The following is a 12,732-nucleotide window of genomic DNA, read 5'->3' on the forward strand; positions in this document are numbered from 1 at the left end:
TCTTGTCATGGCATATCTCACAACACTACGCCATTACGTGACGTAACGCATCAAGCAACACGTCTTGCTTCAAGCAGGTTGTGTACAGCAGCCGCTCAGTGACGAATAACATGTGACGTTGTATATAAACACGGAAGTCACTTCGAGGGTGCAATTAGAGAGGGAAGATGTTCCCTTCCTTCCCTTGGATGTATTTTGGGTTGAAGCCGTTGGGCATGCTTTTTTAATGTGTTGATTAATGTTTACCTTGAAGATGAAAGGTCCTTGTCTATAGCCAGTTTCAGAAATCCCCTCTTCGTGTGCGTGTGTGTCAATGACCTTTTTCAATCCTTGGTATAAGTGTGTGTGTTTCGTCTTTTCATAAACATATTTGCTTTTTACCATCATACTGTCATCAACTTAAGCATTGAAATAGTGAACGTGTGTTAATGCGTGCCATGTCTATCCCGGTTAACTCACCCAAATAAATATTTACGAGGATAAGATATCTTTTTCTGTGCGGAGACGTTCATCTGAAGGTTTTCATTTTAGTTTTTTCGAGCCCCGAAGTCTGTGTCTGTGAAACTGAAACTTATGGGAATCAGTATGGGAAATACTTCATTCTCGACATTATGGAAAATTCAAAGGGCAATTTTAAATCTGGAAAAGTATTTTAAATGTATCTTTCATTTTGATAGTAGATAGGGTATCTGTGTTTGTTTTTGTTCCGGCAGTCAAGTTCATAATGGATCCGCTGTTTTAAAAAAACACACCATCAAGATATTCGTACTCCATGTTAACCCGGTGGCGGTGGTTGGTGCTCGTGTTATCAACCACACTTTTTGTGTGGTGAATAACCGAGTGTAATATGTCGGAATAGCTGGTCTAGTATTGACTGTGCTGCATAAGAATGTCACCGCCAGTGAATGTCACCCCCTTATATTAAGCCGTTGTAAACTCTGACCCTTGAGTATCCGGGTTAGAATTGGTCTTCAGTAACCAATGCTTGTCGTAAGAGGTGAACAACGGGATCGGGTGGTCTGACTTCTTTGACACATGTCATGATACCCAGTTGCGTAAATCGATGTTCATGCTTTTGATCACTAGACTGTTTGGTCCAGACGCGGTCATCAAATCTGCCACTATATCTGGAATATTGCTTAGTGCGGACTTCAGCTGCAAACGAACATACAAACAACATCAGTGATTTTCGTAGAACTGACACGTTCAAGCAACGTCCTGGTATAGCACCGACTACAGCTGTAACATCTATTGTTATCAGGCACGTCAAGTATTTCCGTGTTCATGACCTGTCAATTAGTATTATGTACAGTCAACAAAAAAGTTCTACTTTTCCGTTTAACGCCAACTCGCGTACATGACAGAATTTACACAACAACAAAAACAACCGAGTTAAATATTTTGGGTTGCAACACGATGTTTAGTGTCACTGTTTTATCCTTTGTCTAACTGGAATGAATAAATCACGCAGGGTTATGTGTGTAGAATCAGGTTTTGTGTGTATCGTCAAGACTTACGTCCCCTGTGTTTTCCGACATGCGCAGATCGGGATGATAATCAGAGTAAGTGAGTTTGGTTTTTCGCTGCTTTTATATAATGAATGCATATTGATAATTCACCTAGGGCAAGCTCGAAGCGCTACAGAATATTTACTCTGGATAGAGTGTTTACAACTGAAATCATAAGTAATATGCTGAGTTAGAGAGAGAGAGAGAGAGAGAGAGAGAGAGAGAGAGAGAGAGAGAGAGAGAGAGAGAGAGAGAGAGAGAGAGAGAGAGAGAGAGAGAGAGAGAGAGAGAGAGAGAGAGAGAGAGAGAGAGAGAGAGAGCGCACAGGTGCAGAGTACAAGAACGGTCGATATCCAAAGAATTTCAGTTTGTACGATGGGATGACCAGTAGATTTTGTGAGTTTGCGCACGTTGCATGGAGGGACATACGGATGTAGGAGTTCAGACAAGTAGGATGGAGCAAAATCATGGGTTGTTTTTAGCAATATTCCAGCAATATTACTGTGGGTGACACCAAAAATGCGCCATTATACTCGTGTAGGGAAACAAACCCGGGTCTTCTGCTTGACGAGCGAACTCTTTAAGCACTCAAGTCAAAAGATTGAATACAGGACAGTCTCTGTTCCTGTTTTCTGGGTTACGTCCTATTACTCAACTTAGTGCAGAACCAGTCCAGAATTTGTAGACTAATTCGTTTGGCTGGATACATAAATATTAGTAAGTATTATCTGATACGCCTAAGCACTTGTATATTGCATAACTACGCCCCTTCTACTCCTCGCAAACACGTCGTACAGTGAGGTCTGACAAACGGAAACCTGGAAATCGTGGAAATCTCAAAACGATGCTCTGCCGATAAGGTGTGGTACGGAACTGATGTTATAGCAACCTCATTGTGCCTTACTGAACAACACAAGACAACCCCACATGAAAACCCCACATGATAGGTGTAACAGTAGGCCAGATAACGGGCAATATGTTTTTTTCTTAGTTAAGGTATTCTGCCTAACCCTAGAAATACGGCGTCATTAAAATTTAGAATTAAAATTCATTTGTAAATACCATTTTCGTATGAAACAAGGATTTGGAATTCAGTGTAACCAGAATCGCTTGTAGTGTCCTTTTTCACTTCACACGAGAAAATTCGGATCGACTGAGGCGTAGGTCATTGTCTGAATAAGTTAATGCGACTCGTCTTTCGGTATGGGCCAGGTTACCTCACCGCCTTTGTAACTTACAACATTGCGATATCAGTAACATGACTGTTTTATGTACACTTTGGATAATTGAAACACAAAGGGTTGTTCTCAGAAAGTTCATAAATAGGAACAAGTATACTTTAGTTTGAGGGCATGCAGACATCTCTCTCGAGTACATAACATTTTTTAAACAAAATCATGTTTTTTTCTGTAAACTGTGCCTGTGTCACGTCCTTGATTGTCTGCTTGCTTTAACTGCCGTCCTTTCTAGAACTACATCGGGGAGGAGATGTAAAAGAAGTGTATATACAGTGCGCCCAGATTAGACTGAGTGACTGAGTATTGTTTTACACCGCTGAAAGCAATATTCCAGTAATATCAGGGCGGGGGACACCAGAAACGGGTTTCACGCATTGTATCCATGTGGGGAATCGAACCCGAGCTGGGCACAACTGTTATGTATAAAAGTGTTGAGTGCTTTATAATATGTACCATACACATCACATTCTTATCACTGGACAGCATACTCCCGTGAAGTTTCTCGGTACGCACCTCTCATGAGTCACTAGTGTGGTACTAAGTCGCTAATCAACCTCACATTAACATGCTGCATCGCGACACCCATGGCCACGTCTCGGGAAGCTTCTCGGAAATCTGATTGAATGCACCTATCCCAGTGATGTGTCAGTGGTTGTTACCAACAACCTTAATCCGTGTCACCTTGACCCGAGGGTTTACACAGTGACGTTGTCATCCCGCCGGGACCGTGTTTGTTTATCAATATGCTGGGCTGATTGCGACGGGGTCAGTTAATTGTCGACATGTTCGAAGTCAAGACGGTTTATCTGAATTCATGTGTTGAAGGTGTGGATCAAAAGAGGTATAATAATAAGATCAGATAAATTAGAAGCCGAAGAAGGTTATATGATATAGTTCTAAAGCTTATAAATTGCGAAATGTATTGTATATTGTGAAATCCATTGTGTTCTTATTTTAAGTGTGATAACATTAACTGAAGTAAAAGAACTTCTTAACCCTTCAATTAATAATTATCAGTTGCATTAAAATGTACAAATCATATATGGTATCTGAATAATTTAGTTTCATCACTGTCTATGATATTTCATCATAACGATGTCCACAGGTGCGATTGCACACCTACATGGGTCTTTTACGTTCGCTTCATTCACTTTCAACTTGTTTTCGAATCGTAAAGCGCTGATATATTTAACTCCCTTAGCCTGACTTTACAGAGTGTGCGAGTGAGTGAGTTAAGCTTTAGGCAACATTAAAGTAATATCGCGGAGAATCGAACCTGGGTCATCGGCGTGACGACGGGCTACCCTACCGACCCTGACATGACAGAGTGAGTGGGTTTGCACTCAGCAATATTCCAACTATGTGGGGGCACCCTGTAAATAATCGAGCAGGGACAAGGCAACCCAGGGATGAACAGCATGAGCATCGATCTCCGCTGTTGAACCGATGGCGTGTGTCAAGCAAGTCAGCGAGCCTGACTGCTCGATCCCTCTAGTCACCTCTTTCGACATGCATAGTCACCTTGTGGCGAGCATGGGTTGCTGAAGGCCTATTCAGAAGAAAGGTGGACTATGAACTGTTACTTAAAGATCGAGAGAAATGGTTACTCTCACATTTCAAGTCTGTTGTTTCACACGTTGTTTTAGCTATATACCAATGTAGTGTGTAAGTAACTTGAAATCCTCGATTACTAACCCATGGAATAAGAATAATTTCACCAAATATTGGCTTGGTCTTATTTTGTTTTAATATTGTGTTTTTATTATCTATTCGGTTATATTTAGTTGGAAACTTTAAATATTTTATCCATACTTTTCCTCGTTGCAGGAAACAAACACAATGGCGTGGACGGATTACCTCCCTTGAATACAGATTGCGCCTCATCGGATATAAAATTAATCTCATATTCAAAGAAAAATACTGATTATATCCACAAACGATGATTGGGGGCAGTTTGAATATCACCCCAAAGACTACTGTAATGCCTGCAGGAAATGGAACGTTGCTCCCTGGATTTTTCGATTACGACACAAGCACCAGCTTCCAGGCATCACCCAATCACAGTCAACTACTGCACATAGTCAATGACGAAATCGCGACGACACTTATTCCCGCAATGGTGTGCATTGGGGTGCTAATGGTGTCTGGATTTATTGGTAACACTCTCGTATGCTACGTGTTCTCAACCAAACTCAAGCACAGTACTCAGAATTTTCTTTTCGTGATCTTGGCGATTTTTGATCTCATGAGTTGCTGTGTTGCCATGCCAACGGAGATTGCTGACATGCGCTTTTATTTCACCTTTGACTCTGTTATTGCTTGCAAGATATTGAGGTTTTTAGTAGCTTTTCCAACCCTGGCGTCAAATATTGTTCTGTTGATCATCGCTGTTGATAGATACAGAAAAGTGTGCCGTCCTCTGCATCAACAGATCACTCGGGACATTTCCAAGAAGGCCGTTGTCATCGCTGCATTTGTCGCCATCTTGTATTCCATCCCAGCCCTGTTCATTTATGGCAGACGTTCGGCTGTGACCAGGATTCCAGGCGTCATTGGAAACGACTGCTCAACTAGTGACGCCATGACAGGAAAACTTTATCCAATGATTTACGAGATTACGCTCAGTGCGTCGTTCGTTATTTTCACCGTCACCCTAGTGGTTCTGTATAGTTTAATATGGAGAGAAATTAAACGGCACAAGCAATACATGAAAAGGAACGCCAACTACAATTACGCCATGGTGTTGTTGGTGGCCAGAGACAGGTCTGCAGATAGTTCGTCCTCGACCCCTGGAACGCCTCGTTCTCGATCTCAGTCACATGACATGTCAAACGTCACGAACTCTCAGAGACCTCTATCCTACAGGGGTCAAAGGACAACTGTCATTGCATTTCTTGTAACATTTGTTTTTATTTTAAGTTTCGTGCCGCATTTATGTCTTATTATTTCACGAACAATCTTGAAGGACTTCGATCACCATTTGGATGGTCCCAAACTTGTGTTGTACAATTTATTTATTCGTTCGTATTTTGTTAACTCTGTTGCCAATCCAATTATTTATGGTGCTATGAATTACCACTTTCGACGCGAATGTGTCAAAGCGGTCAAACGAGTTTGCTTTTGTACTGCCAAATCGAAATAAATGTGTTTTATTTGGTTCAGATATGCATGTATATGCTGTAACCAGTGTCCCAGAACCTCGAGAGATTCTAGTTAAAATTTCCAAAGGGTAATAAGAGAGTTATTGTGCTACACTTTAGCTCTGAGAGATATTCCGGCAACAGCGCGACGAGGGACATCAGAAATGGGCTTAGTTCCGAAATCGAATGAGTGAGTTATTCAGTTTAGTTGTACGTCGCATTTAGCAATATTTATTCCAACAAAAACATGGCGAGCGACACCAGACGTGGGTATCACACATTTTATCCATGTTGGGACTCGAACCCGTGTCTTCATCGGTGCGAACGACGCTTCAACCAATGGGCTACGCCATCCGCCTCTTTTGGAATCAAGGAACTAACAGTAACACTGCCTGTAAACGTTGTCACTGTGCAGATGCTACGTGTTGACAGTCAATACCCGTGTCAGTACATGTATACGGAAGTGTCATTTTGTCATGGCATTTCTACAGATGAAAGATATCTCTTTCCAGAGTTGTTTGAATATCACTTCCTAGATGCAAACACAAAATGGAACGTTAATGGAATGATCACAATCAAGCAAACTGTTACTGGTAGGTAGCCAGTACATGAGTTTTTGGCTCTGGGAACGATATAGGGATGTGCTTATCTTTGAGGAGAGAGAGGTCTTGTTGATTAAATATCTCACCAATATCAATTTGTCTAACCAGCTGTACCGAAATCTAAACAGATAATTTGAGATGACACAACACAACACAGAATGATAAGAACGCACTGACTTGTCATGAAAACGCGAACCGACCACTGAAACGACTAGCGAAAGGCTCCCAGCACACACTACAAAAGACGTCACAATTCGCACTATGACGTTTTAGTCACATTATTATTTTAACCAAAATCAAAATGTTGAACAGGTAGCCATTCCCTCAGAATGAACATTAAGTGCTAAAACTAGACTGAACCATGTAACGGCGAAATAACTTATCGAATCGTCTAAACGTAACCAAAAAACACAAAACGAGAGACAGAGAGGTGGGATTGGGGGGTTGGCCTGAGTGAGTGAAGGGGTTGTTTTGAGAGTGTACGATATTTGGAGCAAGAGTGCACCGGCGGCAATTCTTCCAAGGGCTATAACTCTGTTTGTGATGTGTCAGTTTCTCCCATTCTTGATGTTTCATTAACTGCATTGTGTCTTGTCACTACGCTGGCTACCTCTCTCTCTCTCTCTCTCTCTCTCTCTCTCTCTCTCTCTCTCTCTCCCTCTCTCTCTCTCTCTCTCTGTCTGTCTGTGTGTGTGTGTGTGTGTGTGAGAGAGAGAGAGAGAGAGAGAGAGGAGGGTGGGCGGATTTGTGTTTGCAATTAGGAAGTGATATTGAAATCTCTGTAAAGTGGAAAATTTTATGGAAAATAATAATGGACGCTTTGAAACGGTACTTCCACCATATGACACGTCTGTTCAGCTTCAAAAGATAAGATGGAATTGACTGTCACTCCTCACGCCGCGTACCTCCTTCCGCATACGTACACACAAACACAGCAGGAAGTTACTCCTTAACTCAGTACGGATGTGTGGTTGGTTGCATGTAGTGTAACGCCACACTCAGCAATATTCCAGCTGTATAGCGGTGGACTGTAAATATTCGAGCCCGGACAACTCAATCCGGTGATCAACAGAATGAGCATCGATCTACCCTATCGGGGATACGATGACATGTGTCAATCAAATTAGTCGCCTCGTACGACAAGCATGGGTTCCTGAAGACCAATTCTACCATCGATCTTTACGGGTCAACACGGAAGGAAATATTTTACAATTTGAGGCTGACAGACCTTTCCAACAATCTTGTATTGTGAAGGCATTTCGTCTCGGATGACCTATCTGTGATACTTATCACACCTGCCAAAACGCAGGTAACCTATAAATTAAGTAATATGGTCTTGGGCACATGCGCAACGGAATTTGAAGAGTATATACCAATCCGAATGGGAAAATAAACTCTCAACTATTTTAACACCTTTGTTTCTACGCAGTTGTTTCAGCTTTCCATGGCGTGTATTTGGTCATTTATGTTGCTGCTTTGTATTGCAGAAACATTCTGCTCTGAAAATACTGGACCTGACAAACCTGTGAGTGACATCATGCGCATTCATTTACAGGAATGTGATACCATGACATACAGCACTCGGGTCAGTGAGTTTGACCACTCAATCTTACTACGACAAACATAGGTTATCACTGATATTTTTACGGAGCAACATGTTGAGTTATAGAGGATACTAAACGACCTTCCGTGTAATACCATTTTTATTAAACGAGCGAAAGCGAGTTTGATACTAAATCTTTAACGAGTTTAATGAAAACGAGTTTAATGTAATGTTTATTACTCGCCAACATAAATTGACAGAAACTGCGGCGAAATTGCCTATAGTGTGAGGACACTCAGCTTTCAAGTCAAGCAAGGTCTAGTAAAATCGCGACATCAACATTAGCATTGTGACGTCACAACTTTGAACCATTTTGACGTCATACGTCAAGCGGTATTACACTAATATGAAGTGAAAATTATTGAAAACTATTGAAGTGAAAATATTACACTGCAGTATCTTCAACGTAATAATATACGTTAAATCATGCCTCTCAGCCTCATATATACCTTTCTAAGTTAGATGAAATATACTACCGACAGAAAATAAGGGAACCAAGAAATTGAATGTAAATGACTTTGACTGTGACAGGGTCCGTTATCGTGGAGTATCTCCCAAACGCAACATCCAATGACAATGGAATTTCGCATAATGCATGCCCAGCACGTGCTACACGTGCATACACAAGTTCACTCCTGTAAATGTACTGGAGAAGTCGCAATCACTAATGCAATAGAGATTGACACTTACTGACAGAAATGCCTCCGAGGCAGTATCTCGGTGAAGGAACAAAATGGAGAATTGTGGGGATGATAGAGGGGGGTGGGGGGGTGGGGGGGGGGGGGGGGAGACATCATTATGTGAAGTTGCCCGGCAGATGGGTAAATCAAAAAGTGTAATTTCACGCCTGTGGGATAAGTACCGTCAAACGGGTGGGGTTGCAACGAGACCTGGGTGTGGTAGACCAAAATCGACGACACCACGACAGGATCGTCTCATTACGTTAATTGCTCTATGCGATAGGTTTAAATCGGCCCCTGCCATCAATAGAGAATTCCGCACACTCACTGGAAGACGCATTTCAACCTCAACCGTTAAAAACCGACTCTATCAAGCTCCTCTGAAAGCAAGACGGCCTTTTAAGGGTGTCACCCTTTCAGTTCACCATAAGCGCCAAAGATTGGCATGGGCTAGGCAGCATCAGGGACGGGCTATGCGCCACTGGCGTTACACCATGTTCTCTGATGAGTCAAGGTTTTGCCTACGATTCACAGATGGCAGAAAATGTTGTTGGCGTCGGAGCGGGGAGCGATATGCCAGAGCAGCAATTCTTGACCATGATCGATATGGAGGTGGTAGTGTCATGGTTTGGGGTGGGATTACACATGACAGACGATCAGATTTGGTCATCATTAACGGAACCATGACTGGTCAGCGATACGTTGACCAAATATTGCGTCCTGTTGTGGCTCCATTGGCTAGAGTTATCGGCCGAAATTTTGCATTCCAAGATGGTAATTACAGACCACATCGGGCCCGAATTGTCTCCGTTTATCTCCGAAAAGAAGGTATCCAGACATTGGACTGGCCTTCTAAGTCCCCAGACCTGTCCCCAATTGAACATCTCTGGGACGTTCTTGGTCGAAGGGTGTACGCCAGGGACCCAGGACCCGCCAACCTGGCCCAGCTTGGTGCAGCTCTCCAAGAGGAATGGCGGGCAATACCACGGGCAACCATCCGGAAATTGATCAACAGCATGCCATCAAGGTGCAGTGAATGTGTTGCCCAACATGGTGGACACACCAGATATTGAACTTCACACCTAAAATTGATTTAGTGGATATTTTAAGCAGTTTCATATTCGCTATTATTTCATTAGTTCCCTTATTTCTTGTCGGTAGTATATCTTTCACGCTAGTCTTGGTGCTTTTTACAGAAAAAGGTAATATGTTTTTCGTCTTCAATTGGTGCAGAATTGCAGGATGTACATCACACTTCATTAATAGGAACATCCTGGTTGCAAGAGATGTTACCTTTGAAATCATTGTGGGCGACCCGAAATTTGCAGAGTGCACGAATAAGCTCTTTACTTTTTCATTCTGTGATATAGGGTTTCAGGTGGATGTCATATATGTATTTGTACTGTTAATATTGGATGAGGTATTTTTGATGTAGTGATGCCGTTGTGTCAGTTTTGATGTCATATGTCTCTAAGTCGTTACTGAAAGATTATCATGAATAGCTTTACACTGCCAAGTCCCTGGTTGAACCATGCGTGTGAAAATCCGGTCTGGAGTAGAACGATTCTTACATTCGACACAGAGTTGTTCTTGCCCAATTTGTCGAGAGTTTTAAGCATCTTATAAGATTATAAAGGGTAACGATTGTTGTCCATTTGTAGCAATTCGAACTAGAATGTTATTCTTTTCTTTAGCCTGTGTGAGCACGAACATAGTAGGTAGGCGTCCTAGTTCACCAAGGATCGCCTTGTTTGATTGTTGATCATATGGGCCGTTATGTCACCCTCATGGTCCTGTTTGTATTGCCACGTGAAGATCAGTGTTAGAATTGATCTTCTTGTTAAGGGCGACTGACTAGATCGGGTGGTAAGACTCGCTCTCCTGGCTGTAACATGTCATTGTATCCCACATGCTCATGATGTTGATCACTGGTTTGTCTCATCCAGACTCGATTATTTACAGACCGCTGCGATATAGCCGGAATACTATAGTGCTGAGTGCGGCGTAAGATCACTGACAGTATCATTCCTACCGGGTCTCCACTGGTCAGCAGGGTCAGTCACCCACTTAACCTCGCTTTTAGCGATATTTAAGTGAGGTTACAGCGAGTCATTATGATCTGGCATGAGAGCTCGAAGTGACGCAGTACTTAGACGTTTGATAACACTCTATTACAACACTCACAAGCACGGTATATACTAAAAGACAAAAGAAACGTGACCCTCGTTCCTTAATGACGGAGGTACCTATCGCAGCTATCGTTGTGGTGCGTGTCTCTCTTTACATAGCGCTAAATAATCTTATAACCATGATACGGTGGCATCAGAGGGCGTTGGCAACAGAACTGTTTGTCGAACCTTTCTTACTATCCCGGTTAATCTTTCGTTCTCTTCAGCAGTTACTCGTGGCGTATTTCTCGCACGTGTCCATCATATTATGCTTTCTAGTCTGTCTATAACATTGGATGTAAATGCTGCTTGAATATTGCTGCGTTTTGGCGATTGATATTGCGACGTGTAAACAGAAAACGGAAACAAAAGTTACTGTGCGAGCCAAAACAGAAAGATAATTTCACCTTTTTCACAGTATCAAATATATGTTCTAAATGTTTTAAACGACTTAAATCATGGGAATGATTCTTTCACACCCACCACAACACAACAGTTGTTTCTTGTGTTAATAGCTGAAAAATGGTGGCTTTAAATGGTTTATCTTTGTCTCAAAGCAGAACGTTCTTTCAACCTTTCTTTTGGACTTCTATATTACTCTCATTGGTTTATTTCGGCATGGTCGGAAAAGAAAGTACAATTTAATTCTTCTGAATACGATAACTGCTTCTAAACATGAATGCATTTGAGAACTGTTTTTCGTGATTTGCATAAGGCCGTGTCGTTAAGATTTTCTCGTTAAATTAATACCTTCTAACATATTTCTGATAGTTTTTCTGCAATTCATAAAGGTGAAAGAGTAACGTTTCTTTGGGGTTTAGTGTATGAATAACAAATGAGATCGTCCCACCAAGCGGAATTAAACTTAACTTCCTCACTGACCTATTCGCAAGTTTTCGAAAGCCTTGGTGATCCTTGTCAATAATGGAGTCGGGCCAGACAAACACGGTGATGGATATGGTGAGCGTCGATTTTCCTATTTGGGGCCATCAACCTGACCATCCGATCTTACTATACCTTATGAGTGAGTGAGGTTAGTGTTGCGCCACAACATTCCGGCTACATGGCGGCTCAACCTTACGGCATTTATGGTGTTACGGTTAAGAATTTTCCGTGACAACAATTTAAGAAATCCCCTTGTAAGCCAGCAAAACAGAACAAAGACAAGTTGTTTACGTTCAAATTCTACATTGTTATACGACGAGAGCAAGGTATACAAAGTCACAAGTCAAAATAACAATGCTGATTACAAATACATTTCAAGAGAGACAAAATCTAAGTCAGTGGGTCACAAAATACAATATAGCAAACTCACCAAAGTCTTGGTGTGAGAGAGAATCAACAACGGAGGAATGTAAACACAGCGATCGGTGCGACAGCAGATAATGTAGATTCAGGCGTTGACAGGATTTCAAGCGTTGGAGTTAACGTAAATGAGTATGAGTGTCACCCTCCGCACGGCCACCAGCCTTTATATATATTTACAAAGTCATTTCCTGAAAGTTCGGGCACAAACGAACATCGTCAACACTGTAGAATGGTCTCGAAACAGTATCCCAGAAGTGAACATCTAAAAAACTAGGAGCAGATAAATTCCGGAGTGCCAGAATGCTAAAAGTGTTGACCAGATATTAAAACTAAATGTGACCCATAATATTTACTATTCAAAACACTAAACATTGTGACCCAATAATAATTAATACCGAATTAATAACAATATATACAGAAAATACACACTCGTAACAATGGTTTGATGAACACCCCGTCGAGCCCGGATGTGGACGTGCGGACAA

The 12,732-nt window shown here is 41.8% G+C and overlaps 1 protein-coding gene across 1 annotated transcript; it reads left to right on the forward strand.

Annotated features, from left to right (window-relative positions):
- The first annotated feature begins 4,616 nt into the window (after nt 1-4,616).
- On the forward strand, nt 4,617-5,907 carry LOC137276816 (neuromedin-U receptor 1-like). The gene has a single exon (XM_067808461.1). It carries the CDS (start codon nt 4,686-4,688, stop codon nt 5,886-5,888), a length of 1,203 nt encoding a protein of 400 aa, XP_067664562.1. The 5' UTR covers nt 4,617-4,685; the 3' UTR covers nt 5,889-5,907.
- The last annotated feature ends 6,825 nt before the right edge of the window (nt 5,908-12,732 follow it).

The sequence above is a fragment of the Haliotis asinina genome, chromosome 3 (assembly GCF_037392515.1).
Source record: "Haliotis asinina isolate JCU_RB_2024 chromosome 3, JCU_Hal_asi_v2, whole genome shotgun sequence".
Lineage (NCBI taxonomy): Eukaryota > Metazoa > Mollusca > Gastropoda > Lepetellida > Haliotidae > Haliotis > Haliotis asinina.